The sequence below is a fragment of the Drosophila navojoa genome, chromosome X (assembly GCF_054131105.1).
Source record: "Drosophila navojoa isolate 15081-1374.11 chromosome X, UAZ_NAV_1.0, whole genome shotgun sequence".
Lineage (NCBI taxonomy): Eukaryota > Metazoa > Arthropoda > Insecta > Diptera > Drosophilidae > Drosophila > Drosophila navojoa.
In genome coordinates this window covers 17,834,074-17,855,275 of record NC_142895.1, presented here as the reverse complement: position 1 = coordinate 17,855,275, position 21,202 = coordinate 17,834,074, and the positions used below count along the sequence as shown (strand labels likewise).

Sequence of the window (21,202 nt, the reverse complement as noted above, 5' to 3'; positions counted from 1 at the left end):
AATAGTCAATTAAGTTAGCAACAACAACAATCAAATGTGGAAATTCCAAAGGCTTTTCAATTTTTAATCTCCAAGTGCTCCTGCACAACTTTAATCTAGAGCAAACCAAACAAAAAAAAACAGGATATCATTCACACAGCGTCACATAACTTGGCCAACAACTAAAGTCTACCGTGTGTGTGAAAACACGAGACTGGCCAAAACAAAGCAGTCGAAAAATATGTGTGTATGTATGTGTGTGTGTGTGTGTGGAGGGGAAAACAAGCGGAACATATTTTTCACATGAACACCGCAAAACTATTGAAAATTACTATAAACAGCTTCGGCAAACGTATGCCATGGACTTGGCTGGCCATCAACAACAACAGCAACAACAACAGCAGCAGCAACAACAGCAACAACAACAACAACAACAGCAACAACAAGGATATTTGAAACCAAAACTGACCGCCACCCAGTCGATTTATGAGCGTCGATTTGGGCAAAAAAAAAAAAAAATCAGAAAAAATACATATATAGAATATATATGTAATAGACAAACAAACTGTGAACCGAAAAGTTTTTCCATTAAATCAATGAAGCGCACAAAATATTCGCGCCAACGATAATATCGAGTCAAGGGAACAACGCGCAACTCTATAAGTCATTGGCAATAAAAACAACAACAACAACAAGCAAAAGATTTGTTAGGTATTACCATATATGGTACAATATAATATAGTTTGTATAATATATGATTAATTGATGGTGATCTTGTGCAGCTAGTGTTAAGGGATATGCAGTGGACTGCATATGGTATGACTGACTGCACATAGCCTGCAGCCGATTTAGTTAGGTAGTTATATCAGCTCATAGATAGGGCTTTGTCTGTCTGTTTACGTGTGTGTATGTGCGTGTGTTTTATGTATGATGACAGCTCGATTTTTTCTGGTTTTTACACATTTTACAAACAAAAGTAAAAAATAGAAATGCACCAAAAGTTGCGGAAAACATTTGCGCCGAAAAAAAAGGGGAAACTAGGGAAAATGTAACGAGCTTTACCAACTGCAGAATACTCATTCAGAATACTCTTTCATTCATATTCTTCGTTTTGCCACGCCCCCAAGGGGTGCAAGCTTCTTCTTTGCTTTCTCAAGCAACTCAACTGCCATGTTGCTCGATTTGCCAAGCCCCTATTGGACGGCTCAAGAAAAATCTAGACACTCTCGAATTCGAGGGCATATAAGAATATGTGTATGATCAGATTTTCGAGCTTACAGACAACAGACGGACATTCATTCGGACAGACAGACATTGCACGAACCAATATACTCGTTTCACTTTTATGAATGAGTATAAAGCGAAGTGAAGTGAACAAAAAGCCAATTGGCTGCTGCAGTCACAGTCATAGGGTGCGAAAGGGATGTGGGCAGAGCTCTGTGTGTGTGTGTGTGTGTGTGAGTGCGTGTGTGTGTGTCGTGTACAAAGACAGACGTTGCAGCCGGACAACTGGACAGCTGCGAAGCTAGTCTGTGTTGCGCTAGGTGGACAGACGGACGGACGGAAAGACGAAAGGACGGACTCTGTGACAGTGGCGACGCAAAGGCAATGAATGGCCACATGACACAACATACGCTTCGTGTAAAAATTTTTGTCATAAATTTCGTTTGGCGGCCCCTTGGCCACTTTTTTCTCAGTGTGTGTGTACAGTCTTTTATTTCATTTCAGTTTTATTCATTTTACTAAGGCACCATGCACACAGGTATTTAAACATTTTTCGGGGTGCTAAAAGTGTTGGCAGAAAAACGGAATTATTAATTGAAGTTCGCATAAACTAATTGCGCAATTTGGCCAAAGCAAACAAACTGTTTTCCATGCAAATACAAAGAAAGCTAAGCTGAGAAAAACAAATAAATAAAACAAAGAATTGAGCGCGAATGCAGCTAAAATGCGACAGTTTGCACTATGATGTTAGACACATGAAAAGAGATCTAAAAATAAGCTAGTAATAAGGGAATAAGAAGAGATCGCACCACTAAACTGAAGCAGACCCACTTGAGCACATGTTGCAGAGGAGCCCTAGCAACGATGCTAAGTATTATTAGTTGAGCCATTGAAGAAGCTGCCTACATACATACATACATGCATGCATGCATGCATAAATATACATGTATGCATGTCTAATCAGCTCAGTCGCCCTCGCAGATGACTTTAATCCTTTTCGCTTTGCTTTCTCTTGAGCGCTTTGTGCAGAACTATTCGTGTGACGTTCTTTAAACGAACAGCAGAGAAAGAGAAAGAGAGAGACGATTGACGTTCACTCAGCGAGTCAATGCAAGCGGTCTCCACATACACACACACGCACAAGCCCACGCTCTGCTCACGAGTGCAATTGATATGCTTAGCAAAGCCTCACATACACACCAACACACACAACACACAAAGATATTTGCTTCATATCACTCAGCGAACAGCCTGAGCCACAGAGTGTGTGAGAGAGAGAGAGAGAGCACAAAATGAAACGGTTATGGGCCGATCGCAAGCGAAGTCAAAGAACCAATGCAAACGGTTGCGCTCACCGAGTCGGTACCCAGAGTGTGAGTAAACGATACTTGCCTATGCATTTATACTTCTGATGTATGCATGTATTGAATTTAGAAATAAAACATTGATGTACAATTTGAATTTAGTTTATTTGCACGTTTCGCATGGAACTACTACGAATGACTTTCCGAATAATGTATTTACTACTTGCTCTGCTTCACTCAGCACTGTGACTGCATTACAATAATCCCTCTTTCCTCAGCTTAGCCTGGAATGCAATGAAATGGTCAGCATGCAAAATGAGCTGTGTGAGCCTGAGTGATTGCTAAGGCTAACTCACCTGGCGAAGGTACCTGCGTCTTAGATTTTCGGACAGCACACAGTAGGCGATTGCGGCACGCTGTACGGCCTCCTGCTCAGGAACCATCCCGTTGCGAATTTTGTACTCGCGCAAGAAGTCGAGATATGTCTGAGAGCAATTCTGCTTTAGCTTGTTGGACTTGCTTGTCTTGATGCAAGTGGTGAGCTTGCGCTTCACGCCGGTGCAGTTGGTCTCCTTCTTGGCGTAAGATTTGGCCTTGCCAGATACGTTCTTTGGTTGGGTGGTTGCCCTCGGGGTAGCTGAAGGCTTACGATTGCACTCGAAAGTGAGTTTCCTGGTCATACGGATCTTGGGCACGGTTTTGACACACTTCCTCCCCTGCTTTGATTTGGATTTGCCATTGCGCTTCGATTTCTTCTGTATAATGGGTTTTTCGTAGATAGATATTGGAGTTGCAATCGCTTGGTTTCACACTATGCACTGTGCACTATGCACTAAGCACTTACCGCAGCCCCGGCCTTTGGCTTGACTGTCTGCTTCTTGGTGGCACGAGTTTTGGTCTTCATTGTCGGCTCTAATAAAGCCTTGTGCTGGGAATTACGAATTGGATGCTTATAAATGGCAATTTGGGCGTACCAAAGAATTTAGCGCGCAGATAGATAACAAATTCGGTTTTCATAAAAGTCCGGAAAAACTAAAAATAAAATTTTTTTTATCAGCTCCTACAACAAGCGAGAATCAGAGTGACTGAATGAAATTTAAGGAGCTATAGCCCTTTGAAACTTTTAGTCAAAGCCTACTACGATTGATTCTTAAAACCATTTTTTGTACCCTTTCAGGAAGGTGTAAAGTGGAGAATGGAGTAAACTTAATCTATCCATGAGTATTTATTTATCTTATTTTTTTTATATTTATCTCATTACAGAATTCATTTATTTATTATAGGGAATTAAAAATATATAAATTTATTTCAGTTAGCATTAAAGTCGCCAAGTCAATCGGTGGAACCCATGGGAGTATCGATGCTTCATTCAATGTCATCGTTTATCGGTTATCATCTATAAAATTACATCTAAAAAATTTTGCTTTTTTCAATCAAAGTAGGCTTTGACGAGCTAAAAAGGGTATATAAGGAGCTCCCTCGAGCTATCATAATCATTTCGAAGCTGATTTCGTCGAGAAACAACTTAAACTTCTAAGACTCTCAAAATAAATAAATAAATAATAAAAAATATTTCTAAACAAAAATCGAAAATTGTACAATCGGTCAAAAACATTCAAAGCGTAAGTGAAAATAAATTGATATATGTAAATTTGTTTAAATTTATTTTATAACGTCATTTAACGTGAAAAAAAAATAATAAAATAACACTTGGTTAATTTTCCTAGAGTCGAGAATATATCAAGTAAAATGCTTCGTTCCAAAGCCGACAGCTCCACTCAAGGTGAGCCATTGCACAAGAAACTAAAGATGTCGCCCCTGGCCATTCCTATAGCTGTACCGGATGACGTCCTGCCTCTAGAGGACGAAATCCTGCCTATAGAGCAGGAAATACTGGTATTGTCGGAGACTGAAAGCGAGAGCGAGACAGGCAGCCCAGTGGTCAGCGACGACTCTTCCACCGAGAGCACCTCTTCCTCGTCTGTGCCATCGCCATCGCCAAGCGAATAGGAGGACTAACCTGGCAGAGAGAGGCAGGCACATTGTCGATCAAGCGAAACCCATTTCTTGAAGGGCTGCAAAGCCCATTCTACTATTGCTTCAATATGATGAAATAAAAACGTCATGTAGTTCTCAGAATGGCTTCGCCTTTTCTTGTTTATTTAGATTTGTCAATATATATATGTATATATATTTTAGTTAGCATTAGAGCTGTCAAGTCAATCGATGCTTCTTTCAATGTTATCGACTATCGGTTATCACCTCAGGAATGCTGCTTTGCTGTTTTTTTTAATCAAAGTAGGCTTTGACAAGCTAAAAAGGGTATATAAGGAGCTCCCTCGAGCTATCATAATCATTTCGAAGCTGGTTTCGTCGAGAAACAACTTAAACTTCTAAGGCTCTCAAAATAAATAAATAAATAATACAAAATATTTCTAAACAAAAATCGAAAATTGTACAATCCGTCAAGAACATTCAAAGCGTAAGTGAAAATAAATTGATATATGTAAATATTTTAAATTTATTTTAGAGCGTCATTTAACGTGAAAAAAATAATAAAATAACACTTGGTTAATTTTACTAGAGTCGAGAATATATCAAGTAAAATGCGTCGTTCCGAAGCAGACAACTCCAGCCAAGGTGAGCCATTACACAAGAAGCTAAAGATGTCGCCCCTGGCCAGTCCTTTAGCTGTACCGGATGACGTCCTGCCTGTAGAGGACGAAATCCTGCCTATAGAGGAGCAAATCCTGCCTATAGAGGAGCAAATCCTGCCTGTAGAGCAGGAAATACTTCCGGTACTGTCGGAGACTGAAAGCGAGAGCGAGACAGGCAGCCCAGTGGTCAGCGACGACTCTTCCACCGAGAGCACCTCTTCCTCGTCTGTGCCATCGCCATCGCCAAGCGAATCGGAGGACTAACCTGGCAGAGAGAGGCAGGCACATTGTCGATCAAGCGAAACCCATTTCTTGAAGGACTGCAAAGCCCATTCTACTATTGCTTCAATATGATGAAATAAAAACGTCATGTAGTTCTCAGAATTGCTTCGCCATTTTTATTTAGATTTGTCAATATTTTTACAATTTTTGTAATATTTTGCTAGAGATGGGAATGTCATTGTCACATTTTCATCGAAAGCTCTTAGCGAATATCTGAGAAAGAGAATCAATAGAATAGTGAATCAATATAAACGGTCTCCACATACACATCGGTTGCGAACTGATAGCAAGAGAAGTTAAAGAACCGGTGCTATCGGTTGTGCTCTGAGCTTTATCGAGCGTATGAAAAGAACACATTTATGTATTTACGTATGTATGTATGTATGTATGTGTGTATGTATGTATTTGGAGTAGCGCCACTCCTGGAGTCATTTCAGTATTTGAATACTCAAAATAATAACGCACTTCCATAAGCATTCGATGGGTTAGTCTATCAATATAGCAAAATTGCATCTTTATTAACTCTGCCCTTCGCTAAAACAAATTGTATTTGGAAATAAAACATTGATGTACGATTTTAATTTAATTTATTTGTACGTTTCGCATGGAACCACAACGAATGACTTTCCGAATAATATATTTACTATTTGCTCTATTTCAATAATCCCTCTTTCTTCAGCTTAGCCTGGAATGCAATGAAATGGTCAGCATGCAAAATGAGCTGTGTGAGCCTGATTGCTAAAGCTAACTCACCAATCGGCGTCTTCGTCGTAGACTTGTATTCAGCACACAGTAGGCGACTGCGGCAAGCCTTACGGCCTGCTGCTCAGGAATCATCTTCTCGTGAGCTATGCACTCGCGCAAGACGTCGACAAATACATTTGCATTGTGGGACTTCTTCGCCTTGATGCAGGTAGTGAACTTGCGCTTCAGGTCAGCGCAGTTAGTCTTCTGCTTGGCATACGATTTGTCCTTGCCAGATACGTTCTTTGGTTGGTCAGCGCAGTTAGTCTTCTGCTTGGCATACGATTTGTCCTTGCCAGCCTTCTTTGGTTGGGTGGTAGCCCTCGGGGTAGCTGTGGGCTTTTGATCGCACTCGAAATCGAGTTTCCTGGTCATACGGATCTTGGGCAAGGCTGTGGATTTGCCATTGCGCTTCGATTTCTTCTGTATAATGGGTTTTTCGTAGATAGATATTGGAGCTGCAATCGCTTGGTTTCACACTATGCACTGTGCACTATGCACTAAGCACTTACCGCAGCCCCGGCCTTTGGCTTGACTGTCTGCTTCTTGGTGGCACGAGTTTTGGTCTTCATTGTCGGCTCTAATAAAGCCTTGTGCTAGGAATTACGAATTGGATGCTTATAAATGTCAATTTGGGCGTATCAAAGAATTTAGCGCGCAGATATATAACAAATTCTATTTTTATAAAGAACCGGAAAAAAACTAGAAATATAATTTTTCTTATCAGCTCCTACAACAAGCGAGAATGAGAGTGACTGAATGAAATTTTAGGGGCTATAGCCCTTTGATACTTTTAGTCAAAGCCTACTACGATTGATTCTTAAAACCATTTTTTGTACCCTTTCAGGAAGGTGTAAAGTGGAGAATGGAGTAAACTTAATCTATCCATGTGTATTTATTTATCTTATTTTTTTTATTTATCTCATTACAGAATTCATTTATTTATTATAGAGAATTAAAAAATATATAAATTTATTTCAGTTAGCATTAAAGTCGCCAAGTCAATCGGTGGAACCCATGGGAGTATCGATGCTTCATTCAATGTCATCGTTTATCGGTTATCATCTATAAAATTACATCTAAAAAATTTTGCTTTTTTCAATCAAAGTAGGCTTTGACGAGCTAAAAAGGGTATATAAGGAGCTCCCTCGAGCTATCATAATCATTTCGAAGCTGATTTCGTCGAGAAACAACTTAAACTTCTAAGACTCTCAAAATAAATAAATAAATAATAAAAAATATTTCTAAACAAAAATCGGAAATTGTACAATCGGTCAAAAACATTCAAAGCGTAAGTAAAAATAAATTGATATATGTAAATATATTACATTTATTTTAGAACGTCATTTAACGTGAAAAAAAAATAATAAAATAACACTTGGTTAATTTTACTAGAGTCGAGAAAATGTCAAGTAAAATGCTTCGTTCCAAAGCCGACAGCTCCACTCAAGGTGAGCCATTGCACAAGAAGCTAAAGATGTCGCCCCTGGCCAGTCCTATAGTTGTACCGGATGACGTCCTGCCTGTAGAGGACGAAATCCTGCCTATAGAGCAGGAAATACTGGTATTGTCGGAGACTGAAAGCGAGAGCGAGACAGGCAGCCCAGTGGTCAGCGACGACTCTTCCACCGAGAGCACCTCTTCCTCGTCTGTGCCATCGCCAAGCGAATCGGAGGACTAACCTGGCAGAGAAAGGCAGGCACATTGTCGATCAAGCGAAACCCATTTCTTGAAGGACTGCAAAGCCCATTCTACTATTGCTTCAATATGATGAAATAAAAACGTCATGTAGTTCTCAGAATGGCTTCGCCTTGTCTTTATTTAGATTTGTCAATATTTTTACAGTTTTTGTAATGTTTTGCTAGAGATGGGAATGTCATTGTCACATTTTCATCGAAAGCTCTTAGCGAATATCTGAGAAAGAGAATCAATAGAATAGTGAATCAATACAAACGGTCTCCACATACACATCGGTTGCGAACTGATAGCAAGAGAAGTTAAAGAACCGGTGCTATCGGTTGTGCTCTGAGCTTTATCGAGCGTATGAAAAGAACACATTTATGTATTTACGTATGTATGTATGTATGTATGTGTGTATGTATGTATTTGGAGTAGCGCCACTCCTGGAGTCATTTCAGTATTTGAATACTCAAAATAATAACGCACTTCCATAAGCATTCGATGGGTTAGTCTATCAATATAGCAAAATTGCATCTTTATTAACTCTGCCCTTCGCTAAAACAAATTGTATTTGGAAATAAAACATTGATGTACGATTTTAATTTAATTTATTTGTACGTTTCGCATGGAACCACAACGAATGACTTTCCGAATAATATATTTACTATTTGCTCTATTTCAATAATCCCTCTTTCTTCAGCTTAGCCTGGAATGCAATGAAATGGTCAGCATGCAAAATGAGCTGTGTGAGCCTGATTGCTAAAGCTAACTCACCAATCGGCGTCTTCGTCGTAGACTTGTATTCAGCACACAGTAGGCGACTGCGGCAAGCCTTACGGCCTGCTGCTCAGGAATCATCTTCTCGTGAGCTATGCACTCGCGCAAGACGTCGACAAATACATTTGCATTGTGGGACTTCTTCGCCTTGATGCAGGTAGTGAACTTGCGCTTCAGGTCAGCGCAGTTAGTCTTCTGCTTGGCATACGATTTGTCCTTGCCAGATACGTTCTTTGGTTGGTCAGCGCAGTTAGTCTTCTGCTTGGCATATGATTTGGCCTTGCCAGATACGTTCTTTGATTGGGTGGTAGCCCTCGGGGTAGCTGCGGGCTTTTGATCGCACTCGCAATCGAGTTTCCTGGTCATACGGATCTTGGGCACGGCTGTGGATTTGCCATTGCGCTTCGATTTCTTCTGTATAATGGGTTTTTCGTAGATAGATATTGGAGTTGCAATCGCTTGGTTTCACACTATGCACTGTGCACTATGCACTAAGCACTTACCGCAGCCCCGGCCTTTGGCTTGACTGTCTGCTTCTTGGTGGCACGAGTTTTGGTCTTCATTGTCGGCTCTAATAAAGCCTTGTGCTAGGAATTACGAATTGGATGCTTTTAAATGTCAATTTGGGCGTATCAAAGAATTTAGCGCGCAGATATATAACAAATTCTATTTTTATAAAGAACCGGAAAAAAACTAGAAATATAATTTTTCTTATCAGCTCCTACAACAAGCGAGAATGAGAGTGACTGAATGAAATTTTAGGGGCTATAGCCCTTTGATACTTTTAGTCAAAGCCTACTACGATTGATTTATAAAACCATTTTTGTACCCTTTCAGGGAGGTGTAGAGTGGAGAATCGATGGAAACGAGGGAGTATCGATGCTTCATTCAATGTTATCGATTATCGGCTATCAGGAATGCTGCTTTGCTGTTTTTTTTAATCAAAGTAGGCTTTGACAAGCTAAAAAGGGTATATAAGGAGCTCCCTCGAGCTATCATAATCATTTCGAAGCTGATTTCGTCGAGAAAAAACTTAAACTTCTAAGGCTCTCAAAATAAATAAATAAATAATAAAAAATATTTCTAAACAAAAATCGAAAATTGTACAATCGGTCAAAAACATTCAAAGCGTAAGTGAAAGTAAATTGATATATGTAAATATTTTAAATTTATTTTAGAACGTCATTTAACGTGAAAAAAATAATAAAATAACACTTGGTTAATTTTCCTAGAGTCGAGAAAAATGCTTCGTTCCAAAGCCGACAGCTCCACTCAAGGTGAGCCATTGCACAAGAAGGTAAAGAAGTCGCTCCTGGCCATTCCTATAGTTGTACCGGATCACGTCCTGCCTCTAGAGGACGAAATCCTGCCCATAGAGCAGGAAATACTTCCGGTACTGTCGGAGACTGAAAGCGAGAGTGAGACAGGTAGCCCAGTGGTCAGCGACGACTCTTCCACCGAGAGCACCTCTTCCTCGTCTGTGCCATCGCCATCGCCAAGCGAATCGGAGGACTAACCTGGCAGAGAGAGGCAGGCACATTGTCGATCAAGCGAAACCCATTTCTTGAAGGGCTGCAAAGCCCATTCTACTATTGCTTCAATATGATGAAATAAAAACGTCATGTAGTTCTCAGAATAGCTGCGTCTTTCTGTTTTTTAGATTTGTCATTATATATATATTTAAGTTAGCATTAGAGTTGTCAAGTCAATCGATGCTTCATTCAATGTTATCGACTATCGGCTATCACCTCAGGAATGCTGCTTTGCTGTTTTTTTTAATCAAAGTAGGCTTTGACAAGCTAAAATCTATCATAATCATTTCGAAGCTGATTTCGTCGAGAAACACTTAAACTTCTAAGGCTCTCAAAATAAATAAATAAATAATAAAAAATATTTCTAAACAAAAATCGAAAATTGTACAATCCGTCAAGAACATTCAAAGCGTAAGTGAAAATAAATTGATATATGTAAATATTTTAAATTTATTTTAGAGCGTCATTTAACGTGAAAAAAATAATAAAATAACACTTGGTTAATTTTACTAGAGTCGAGAATATATCAAGTAAAATGCGTCGTTCCGAAGCAGACAACTCCAGCCAAGGTGAGCCATTACACAAGAAGCTAAAGATGTCGCCCCTGGCCAGTCCTTTAGCTGTACCGGATGACGTCCTGCCTGTAGAGGACGAAATCCTGCCTATAGAGGAGCAAATCCTGCCTATAGAGGAGCAAATCCTGCCTGTAGAGCAGGAAATACTTCCGGTACTGTCGGAGACTGAAAGCGAGAGCGAGACAGGCAGCCCAGTGGTCAGCGACGACTCTTCCACCGAGAGCACCTCTTCCTCGTCTGTGCCATCGCCATCGCCAAGCGAATCGGAGGACTAACCTGGCAGAGAGAGGCAGGCACATTGTCGATCAAGCGAAACCCATTTCTTGAAGGGCTGCAAAGCCCATTCTACTATTGCTTCAATATGATGAAATAAAAACGTCATGTAGTTCTCAGAATAGCTGCGTCTTTCTGTTTTTTAGATTTGTCATTATATATATATTTAAGTTAGCATTAGAGTTGTCAAGTCAATCGATGCTTCATTCAATGTTATCGACTATCGGCTATCACCTCAGGAATGCTGCTTTGCTGTTTTTTTTAATCAAAGTAGGCTTTGACAAGCTAAAATCTATCATAATCATTTCGAAGCTGATTTCGTCGAGAAACACTTAAACTTCTAAGGCTCTCAAAATAAATAAATAAATAATAAAAAATATTTCTAAACAAAAATCGAAAATTGTACAATCCGTCAAGAACATTCAAAGCGTAAGTGAAAATAAATTGATATATGTAAATATTTTAAATTTATTTTAGAGCGTCATTTAACGTGAAAAAAATAATAAAATAACACTTGGTTAATTTTACTAGAGTCGAGAATATATCAAGTAAAATGCGTCGTTCCGAAGCAGACAACTCCAGCCAAGGTGAGCCATTGCACAAGAAGCTAAAGATGTCGCCCCTGGCCAGTCCTATAGTTGTACCGGATGACGTCCTGCCTGTAGAGGACGAAATCCTGCCTATAGAGGAGCAAATCCTGCCTATAGAGGAGCAAATCCTGCCTGTAGAGCAGGAAATACTTCCGGTACTGTCGGAGACTGAAAGCGAGAGCGAGACAGGCAGCCCAGTGGTCAGCGACGACTCTTCCACCGAGAGCACCTCTTCCTCGTCTGTGCCATCGCCAAGCGAATCGGAGGACTAACCTGGCAGAGAAAGGCAGGCACATTGTCGATCAAGCGAAACCCATTTCTTGAAGGACTGCTAAGCCCATTCATTCTACTATTGCTTCAATATGATGAAATAAAAACGTCATGTAGTTCTCAGAATGGCTTCGCCTTTTCTTGTTTATTTAGATTTGTCAATATATTTTACAATTTTTGTAATATTTTGCTAGAGATGGGAATGTCATTGTCACATTTCTTGAGTTTGATTATGTAACTTCGTCGACGGCGAAATAGTTTCCAAGCGCAGCTGATGCGTTAACTGCGCAGCTAACAGAGCGTGTGCTTATCTGAGATTGTGTATATGTGTGCTGAATAATTACATCAACTGTTTTTCGAAAAGTCCAGAATATCTGGTAACTTAATGGGCTGGTCTTTAGCTATGAGAAGAGAGAGAATTAGCTACATATGTCCACAGGCTTTCGGGTAGTGGATATAGGTACATATGTATGCATGTAGGTAGGTGCAGTATTTATCATATCGGAGTAATGTAATTGGAAAATAATTTCACTGGGACGTGCAAGTGTCAGTATGGCCGTCAAATATCGGCGTGACGTCATGTCGTCGTGTTGCTACTATCGTCGTTGTCGTGATTTACTATCCAATTGAATGACAATTAGAGTATGTATATATTGTCAATGGAAGAGACAAGTCAAGCATAGGGCTGCATTGATTTCGATAATCAAGATAAAAAGCGCTAATCAAGAGCATCATTGTGCAGAGTTATACTGGAAGGCACGAATAGTATTAACGCAACGATCTGCATGTATTTAGATGACTATTTGATCAAATTAGCATTTAATACTCTCTCTCTCTCTCTCTCTCTCTCAACTTTCGCCCACAGCCAAAAGAACTGAGCGAGGCCTTTACATAAGGTGCTTGGTCAACTGTCACTTTTTGGCGCTGCTGCTGTGCGTTTGCATGTGTGTGTGTGTGTGCGACCATGTATGTTAAAATGAAAAGAAGCACGAAAAAAAAGCATTAGTGGATTATCTGAGAACACGCTGTGTTGATGCCCCATCGAGGGAATCGCCGCCGTGTCTTTGACAAGGAAATTCCATTAAAAATGAAAGTTTTAAATTTCAGAGAGCAGCAGCTAGTTGTAACAACAGCAGCAGCAGCAGCGGCAGTAAATCAACAACAACTGCAAAATAAACCACAAGCAACCAGCTAAAGACAACAGCAACAAATGAGCAACAATAGCAACAACAACAACAACAACAACAGCGAAACACAAAAAATAATATAGCAACAGCGTGCCAGTTATTGTTATTGTTAGTGCTTGTGTTGGTGGGATTGCTGTTTGTTGTTGTTGCCGGCACTACTCCTGCTGCCGTCACTCCTGCTGCTGCTGCTGCTGCTGCCACTACTCCTGCTGCTGCTGCTGCTGCCGCTATTCCTGCTGCTGTTGCTGGTGTTTTTATAGCTGCTTACAGTTAAAACGGCCAACAGACTTACAACACAGATAGCAAAGTTGCCAGCTCGGCCAACGTGCAAAACACAAACAGAAGCTGCCCGTCTTGTGATAAATGACCACTCCATAAATTTTTATTTCTACTCAACTCAATCTCAAGCTCAATCTCTTGCTGCTGGCGCTACTGTTGCAGATACTCCTCCCCCTGCTGACGCTGCTCCTCCTGCTGCTGCTGCTTCTGATGCTACTCCTGTTCCTGCTCCTGCTGCCGGTGCTGCTGCTGCAGGTGCTGCCCCTGGTCAGTTTTATGGGCACTGCTGTTGCCGCGAAAAGCACTCTTCGTTTTGGGCCATGATTACGCATCAAGTCCCACAGTCCACACTGTCCGACTGTCCGGCTGTCCGACTGTTCGGCTATCCAGAGAGCAAGAGTCCGCCTTAAGCTCCAGCAAAATTGTTTGTCTGGCATTCTGATGGGCAGGCAGCAGCCAGTGGGATTTCCATTCAGCACGAGCTGCTGGCAACGCATGCAAATTGATTGCACTGCCAGGTGAGCGGCTGACAGTGACAATGATGAGCATCAGTAGCAGTTGCTGGACGCTGTTGGCGCCTCCTCCAGATAAGCAGACGCTACAAATAAATTAAGGCATTGTCAGCAAAGCCGGCAAAATTGTCATCGACATGCGCATTATCATTTAGCCCAATAACTGCATCTCTCTTCGCGTCAGCTCTTAACTTGGCCAACGACTTGGCACATTTATCAGTTTTGATTTGCCATTAACTGCTATAGCAAGGGGCGTTGCTTTCCATGTGGAATATGGCCAAGGGGCACAATGTCATCTATAAACACAACTCTTCGCATAAGTGAATCAAATCACTCCACTGCTTATGCCTATATTAAAGTGTAAGGCCTCTGAATAGGAGCTCCTCCGCCACATACGTAAGCAGACAGTGCCTTCAAAAAGTATTTGCAAAATTATACAGTTACAGCCTTATGGCACAAAGATGCGACACCTCAAAGGCACAGCCAAAAATTTTAATAAACCTTTGTGCCTGAGTCTATTGCAAATTATATAAAAAGGTTGTTATGGAAACGAACATGTTTTAATGCAAGACATGATAGTCTAATTGAAATGCTAAGCATTGATGTAAGACAGACAGTATGTATACGTACATATATAGCTGCCTGACTCAATCGATGCATCAGCTGTGAGGAGCCAACACTCTCTGACATTTGCACTCAGACACGAAAACTGGCCACAATTCCACATTAATGGAAATTTCATTTCATACGGAAGCTTAACAAGGTACATGTATTTCAAAACGAAAATGGAACAATTCAAGCAAAGGCTCTACTAAATGCAGCTGGCTACTCGACCAAATACCAAATTGACCCAAATTAAGAACAAACTGCAGCTGTACAAAACGTTTCGAAAATCAATTTACATTCATGGTAGACACTTACGGTTGATTACATCCAAGTAGAGCATATTCATAATGCAAAGCTCTCAGTTGAATTTGCTAAGACTTGGCAAAAGCCCCATCGTATCTACGTATGTACCCAACACCCTACTCTACCTCAATATACCCTATATAATACCTCGCGTAGTCGCATTAGCATTTTCGAGTTCACTCTTTCACATTTATCAACAATGACAATCGACATAGACGACAAGAGCACCGCCTCTACCAGCACTACTCGTGCGAATTCCTGGAAATCTTAACTGAGGCTGACCGCCGATCGTTCAATTGATATGGATTTGATTGACTATGTATCTAGCTCCCACAGTTACCGAGATTGACATGTTCAAACATACGGATACCCAGACGGCTCAGATCATTGTGCATTGGGCTCTGTCACGGCCACGTTACATACATTTTAGCGGAACCAATATACCCTGACTTCCCAATGCTTTCAGAGTATAAAATTCGTCATATTTGCTTGACCAAATCTATGCTAAATTTAAGACAAGCCGCACAGTTCAATATAATATTTCATTTCACACACACATATCACTTATTTTTATTATAATTAGTAGAAGCCTCAAATGAATACCTTTTTGCTTTCATGACATTTGAGACAATTGCAATTATAGGCAGAAAAGGTCTTTGTTTTTTGGTAGGACCTTTGCTGTATAAGGTTGGGTTTCATTTCTGTTAAGGAATTGCTATTATTGTGTTACACATACGGAAAGTTTTGAAGCACATATGTATATATATGTGGGCCATTCAGTGATTTATGGTCTGAGAACTTAATAGATGTTTTGTTCTTGGACCCAAGCGAGAGGTGCGAAATGGACAGGGACACCTTTAAGTTGTGGTCGCTGTCGCTATCTTGCGATTCGTTTTTTTTTTGTGCTTAGTTTCTTTTTTTTTTACTTTTGTTCTCTTCTTCTTCTTTTCAGGATTGTGAGTGAGAGTGTAAATTGTAAGCAGCTGTTCCACGCACGTTCGCGCACATAAATCAATTACAGAGCTCAGGGAAAAAGCTGCCGTCTGCGTAAGGCGTGGCAGTTGCCGATAGTCCCTAGATGCATCTGTGTGTGCGTGTGTGAGTGTGTAAGTGCCATTCCAGGAACCGTCGATAGACTTTCGTGAAAGCGAAAATTGTTAACGCAATAAAGAGCAACCTGCACTCCATGGAGTTGAGCGAGAAATTTGAAAACTTTGTAATACCCTAAAACTAGACAGAGGTAGATACACAGAGAGTGAGAGAGTGAGAGAGAGGGGTGGAGAGAGCAGCAGTAGATAAGCAAAAGGTTGTTAAGCTGCGACTGACGAAAATAATTCAACGTTAACAAGCCGCCGGATTTGTCCTGATGCCTGTTAAGGATTGCCGATTGCCCGGGCTGGGCTGGGCTGGGCTGGGCTGGGCTGGGATGGGCCTAACCATGTGTCGACAACGATACTTTAAGTGCAACTTTAAATATGGATGCAGCAGCAGGATGCTGGCCGTGCAGCGGCCGCAGCTGCTGAAGTGGGGCACAGATTACAGTCGACTACACAACGGAAATGCAGCTACGGCCGGAGCCAAACCGTTATTGATTGTTGCACGATATCAGTCGAAAAGCTCGCACAACTAACATGCCCAGCCAACACAGAGTGAGAGGAAGGGAGAGAGAGAGAGAGAGAAAGAGATTGGTGACTGGCTGCGGTCATCCATTATTGATTGATTGACCGGCTAGTTGGTTGACTGACCGCCTGACGAATTGCCGCATTGATTGATCGCCATTGTCGCACATTAGTCCAACCTCACACAGTCGCTGCTTATGTGTGTGGACCTTAAGCTAGTAGCTACAGTTGCAATTGAATTAGTGAGGGAAAATAAGCTAAACAGAGAGCAACAAGAAGCAAGCAAAAAGAAACAACTCAACTGATTTGCCTGACGCTCTCAAAGTGCTCATTAACTGCCAACTGCAATGGGCTGCCTCGGTTGCCGGCCGAGAGTCAAGAAGCACCAGCTGCTGCTGGCTGTCATGGAGAGCTTGTCAACTGCAGCTGCAGCTGCAGCAGGAGCCGGCTGGCATCCAGGAGCTGTTGGGCCCTTTGTGTGCCACCAGCGCCCCTAATGGCCAGTCGAGTCGGGCACGCTGAGTGGCTTTGAATAGATTATTGAGTGAGTGCGCGCAACAGCGAGGCGCTGCCAATCAGATTAGCGAACGATGAGTTTTCATAAAAAGCAAAACAAGCAATTGCCAATTCATTAGCGAGAGTCGCTTCGCTTCCATGTGGCGATGAGCAGAGCTTTAAGAATTGAATTCCATTCAAGATTGCTAGCATTTTCAGTTATATTTTAGGACAAAGCCAGAGCTGTTGTTGTTGTTGTTGTTGCTGCTGCTGTTTTTGTTGCTCGAATGACAGACGGTTCGGAAATTCCTTTTGCCTATCGTTTCGCGCTTGTTGGCGTTGGCGTTGGCGTTGGCGTTTGCCATTGCCGTCCTGTGCGGCTTTATTATTGTGTTCTGTGCCAATTTCCGCTGGCGACAAATGCGTTTTGTAAATAAAATGTCAAAAGGATTTTCGTTTTGTGTCGCAAACGACCGAAATGTATCCCATCAGTATGTCCTTGCCGCAGCCACAAACACGCCTGTGCAAGTCAGCGAGCTGTCATGTTCACATTCTGTCGATTCGCTGACGATACAGGGTGTTACACACACACACACAGGAAGAGAGAGAGAGAGAGAGAGAGACGCACACGCTCGCATAGATATACATTTACATAAACGTATGGGTGCCACACCCTTTGGGCTTCAGCGCCAAAGAGGCGTGGAGTGCCAGCTGTGGCCACAGCCAACTTATTTTCAGCGCCGTCTTGAATTGCGCCACTCTTTCGCACATCCATATGCCTGTGTATGAGTATTTTAGTTCGATTTGGCCAAAACCGATGCCACTTTCTGAGGCCATAGTCAGCAGCCGTTGCCCCGCTGCCCCGCTGCCCCTCTGCCTTGCCGCCGCTGCCGCTGTTTCTGGCACATTTATGGCCAAACGCATTTGCATGTAAATTATTGCAATTGAACGATATGCCCAGCCCCATAGCCCGCTGTCAGCCCCTAGCCACGGGCCAATTGCTCTGCCAGTGCCTCCTGCCCTGTCGGCAAATAGTCAGCTTTCAAGATACTTAAGTCTCATCATATCGCAGAGCTGTCAATGGCTGCTAAGTAGAGCTGTTAGAGTCATCGATAGTGTCATCGATAGTATCGGCTGGCATTAAATTGATGAATACATCATCTTAGTTCTTTATTTGATTTTGAATCATCTACATCTAAAGTAAGATCGTTAAATTTTAATCATTTGATATATTCAAATAATTAAATATTTGAATGTCAGAGCTTTTATTCGATTTATAATGCGAAACTGACTTGATCTAAGGACATAACTTAGCTCTCTATCTCGATATATCTCAGCTCAACTGGCATTTCCATATCCCTTAAATCCATCTACCCAATATCCGCTAGTCTAAACTATTTCCCTCCTCCCCCCATTCGAATGTCATCTGCTTGATTTACCTTTTGCTATCGAGTTTATTTGCCAGTCTCTCAATTGGCCAACAAATGTAAATGAATAACCATAAATTGGGATATACGAAGCGAAGATTTGCTTTGGCCGATTTCAATAGCCGTACCTTGGCCACATTTTTTACGAGATAAGGCGGACTACGGGCTTCATTGTATTCCGTACAATTGTATTTTGGCCGTCTCTGCTGCCGGCTAACGCATAAACGATAAATGAAAAGAGACAATTTCAATAAAGTTCTGGCCACGCTGCAGGCATATCGAGAAATGGTCGCAACGACGAAATGCAAACCGGAAACGGAAACTGAGCAACGATGTAAAAAGCAAATTACATTTGACTGTCTGCTGTCCGAAGGGCGGAAGGCAAAAGGCGACGGGCGAAAGGCGAAAGGCCCCAAACCCACGCCCACAATCTCGGTCTCTCTCTGTGTGTATGTGTGTGTGTGTGTGGCGTATAAAAATATTGTAAATGAAGCACAAATCTATGTAAATTAAAAAGCATAAAAAACCACAGAAAGTGAACCAAAATGTGGTCCTTGTAAAACAAAGAGAAACAAATTCCCTGTGAGCAGGACTATGCGCCAGGACAGCAGTAGCTGTCGTAGAAGCTAGCCAGAAATACGTATACGTAATCTTGATATCAACTGCAATTTAATGCCAAGCAGAGCTGAGCTGAGCGACTGAGAGAGACTGTGAGCTGTGAGCGAAAGCATGTTTTAATATACAAACGATATGCTTTATGTCTCTTTAATGCCTGACTGTCATTACGGTACGGCACATGAATGTCCCTTAGATAGTCTAGGGATATAACTTAAACTATTATCAACTTAAGCCATGGGCATGCAGCAACTATTTGCGCAAATAAACTCATCAAAGCTCTAAGAAAACAATTCAGAGCGCTGCGAACGGGCGCTACCGACTGCATGATACCCAGCCATGGTCCAAAAATATCTGATTCTTTATTGTTAGAGCAGTCGGGCAACAATTATATGTATTTGAAAGGATTTTTATATATGATTTGGCGATTGGCCACGCCTCCAATTGCTTTATTTAACACAAATCAAAAACGAATACCCTGTTTCAGTTGCTGACAGCAAAGCTGCAGTGGACATAGAGTCTATATTAAAGACTTTCCTGATTTGCCACGCCCCTATTGGACGTATGTACATATAAAATATTTGATAAATTCAAAGAAGTAGTCGTAAAGGCGATGAAAAATTTAATTGACTGACGCTTCAAAGCACTTCAAATTACAGGGTATGCTGTATGCCACGCCCACGAAAGATCGTAGAGATCATAACTGTTTCATTTATAGAAGAGATCGACAATAATTAATTGACTTCTGGCTCTTCAACTTCAGTAGACACAAGTTTTGTGCCACGCCTCTTGTGGGCGCAAGAATATCCGTAATATATTTTGTATACAGAGATGTCCATGACAGATGGCATTCTATATATCAACTCTCTAGCGACTGCATCGGCACAATTTCAAACACTTTATCCGTCGAGAATGAGTATGTATAGCAAATTTCAGCTTCTACACGAACATTTCACTCAAAACCAATATACCCATTTGACCTGAGTGAATGTGTTTAGAGATGAGCTTTAATTTGCATACTTTCGCATTGATTGCAAACAAAGGTCTAAATAAATATGCATATAAAGTTTATATTATAAACAAAGGCAAATATTCATATGGCCAAGACTCGATGCTTGCAAATATTACGCATACGCAGCGTGGCTGTTGCTCAGGCCAGGCTGTCCAGTGCAGCGCCAACAACAACAACAGCAACAGCAACAGCAACAGTAAATTTCAAAAATTTGCCTAAATAAAGCTTTGTGGCCCAGCTCCGTGTGCAGCAGGCCAAGCAAACAGCAAATGTGCACACATAAAGGCCTAATCGTGCGCCTTTCAGTCTTTGAGTCTTTGAGGGAGCGGGCCCAAATGCGATTGCCGTCGAGTCCAGGCTCAAAGCCAGCCAAGTCACTTGCATGCCATGGCCCACAAAGGAACGATTTATGATTCATAAGCGCTGAAAGGCGGAGCTTTATTTTGCATCTGCCAACGGAGCAAAGGTCACCTTCTGTCTAGCTAATGAGCCGAAAAGCTGTTGGCAAGCTCCCCCTCTGCCCACTCGCCCCCTCTTCCCCAGCTGGCAGAGCGCAAATGAAAGGCAAGACGTTTTTGCATGCTGCTGCTGCTGCTGCTGCTGCTCCTACTAATTGATAAGTGTTTCAGGTAGCAGCTATATCTATAGATGGCAACATAGAAACACAAATCCCTATTAGACTTAGTGGTTGACTCCCAGTTCTTGTGGGAGCGCCAGCCGAGAGCAGCAAACAACTGTTTGCATAATCAAAGCCAGCCAGATGGAGCCTCGTGGCACGAGGCAGCACAGTCGCACAACAAATACAGCCACAACATGGAGCTACTACAATATAGAGTCAAAACATAGCCCAACTCCAACTGGGAAGCGCGCTGCTGTTGTCTGCACGGTCGCACAGTGGGGCAGGCGTTCATTATGCGTGGCAAAAATAATCGCTTACGGACCAAGCTGGATATTTGTATAAAGCAAAAGGCATACTCCAGCGAATTTATTAAAATGAATCTACTTATAGGGTGATGCGTTAACAGGGTCTTTCACAGACATGAAAAAAGCTTAAATGATTTTGGCCAAAAAATATATCCTTATCTAATTTTTTTTTGCCTCAATATACAAAATAGATTTATTTTTTTCCCCCCTTAGAGTTAATATAAAAATGTTTATATTATTTATTATTTTTGGTAAATATGAAAATAAAATAAAAATATTTTTGAGTATAAAGAATCTAAAAAAAAAAAGTTTTATGTAAAAATATTTATCAAATTT

General features: G+C 41.4%; 6 protein-coding genes across 6 annotated transcripts; 3 read left to right on the top strand and 3 right to left on the bottom strand.

Annotated features, from left to right (window-relative positions):
- Positions 1-2,653: 2,653 nt before the first annotated feature.
- Positions 2,654-3,596, bottom strand: LOC149090675 (uncharacterized). Its single transcript, XM_089264506.1, has 3 exons — positions 3,352-3,596; positions 2,864-3,262; positions 2,654-2,791 (listed from the first exon to the last, which is right to left on the bottom strand). Exons 1-3 carry the CDS (start codon positions 3,409-3,411, stop codon positions 2,762-2,764), a joined length of 489 nt encoding a protein of 162 aa, XP_089120632.1. The 5' UTR covers positions 3,412-3,596; the 3' UTR covers positions 2,654-2,761.
- Positions 3,597-4,822: 1,226 nt separating this feature from the next.
- Positions 4,823-5,538, top strand: LOC149090674 (uncharacterized). The gene is made up of 2 exons (XM_089263151.1): positions 4,823-4,989; positions 5,092-5,538. Exon 2 carries the CDS (start codon positions 5,114-5,116, stop codon positions 5,426-5,428), a length of 315 nt encoding a protein of 104 aa, XP_089119277.1. The 5' UTR covers positions 4,823-4,989; positions 5,092-5,113; the 3' UTR covers positions 5,429-5,538.
- Positions 5,539-6,018: 480 nt separating this feature from the next.
- Positions 6,019-6,957, bottom strand: LOC149090673 (uncharacterized). The gene is made up of 3 exons (XM_089264505.1): positions 6,703-6,957; positions 6,200-6,613; positions 6,019-6,131 (listed from the first exon to the last, which is right to left on the bottom strand). The coding sequence occupies exons 1-3, from the start codon at positions 6,760-6,762 to the stop codon at positions 6,099-6,101; spliced, it is 507 nt and encodes a 168-aa protein (XP_089120631.1). The 5' UTR covers positions 6,763-6,957; the 3' UTR covers positions 6,019-6,098.
- A 405-nt stretch (positions 6,958-7,362) lies between these two features.
- On the top strand, positions 7,363-10,278 carry LOC149090671 (uncharacterized). Its single transcript, XM_089263479.1, has 3 exons — positions 7,363-7,481; positions 7,586-7,866; positions 9,880-10,278. The coding sequence occupies exons 2-3, from the start codon at positions 7,596-7,598 to the stop codon at positions 10,161-10,163; spliced, it is 555 nt and encodes a 184-aa protein (XP_089119605.1). The 5' UTR covers positions 7,363-7,481; positions 7,586-7,595; the 3' UTR covers positions 10,164-10,278.
- LOC149090672 (uncharacterized) lies at positions 8,462-9,449 on the bottom strand. The gene is made up of 3 exons (XM_089264504.1): positions 9,151-9,449; positions 8,645-9,061; positions 8,462-8,576 (listed from the first exon to the last, which is right to left on the bottom strand). Exons 1-3 carry the CDS (start codon positions 9,208-9,210, stop codon positions 8,544-8,546), a joined length of 510 nt encoding a protein of 169 aa, XP_089120630.1. The 5' UTR covers positions 9,211-9,449; the 3' UTR covers positions 8,462-8,543.
- Positions 10,279-10,471: 193 nt separating the features above from the next.
- LOC149090670 (uncharacterized) lies at positions 10,472-11,109 on the top strand. Its single transcript, XM_089263249.1, has 2 exons — positions 10,472-10,590; positions 10,693-11,109. Exon 2 carries the CDS (start codon positions 10,715-10,717, stop codon positions 11,027-11,029), a length of 315 nt encoding a protein of 104 aa, XP_089119375.1. The 5' UTR covers positions 10,472-10,590; positions 10,693-10,714; the 3' UTR covers positions 11,030-11,109.
- Positions 11,110-21,202: the final 10,093 nt, after the last annotated feature.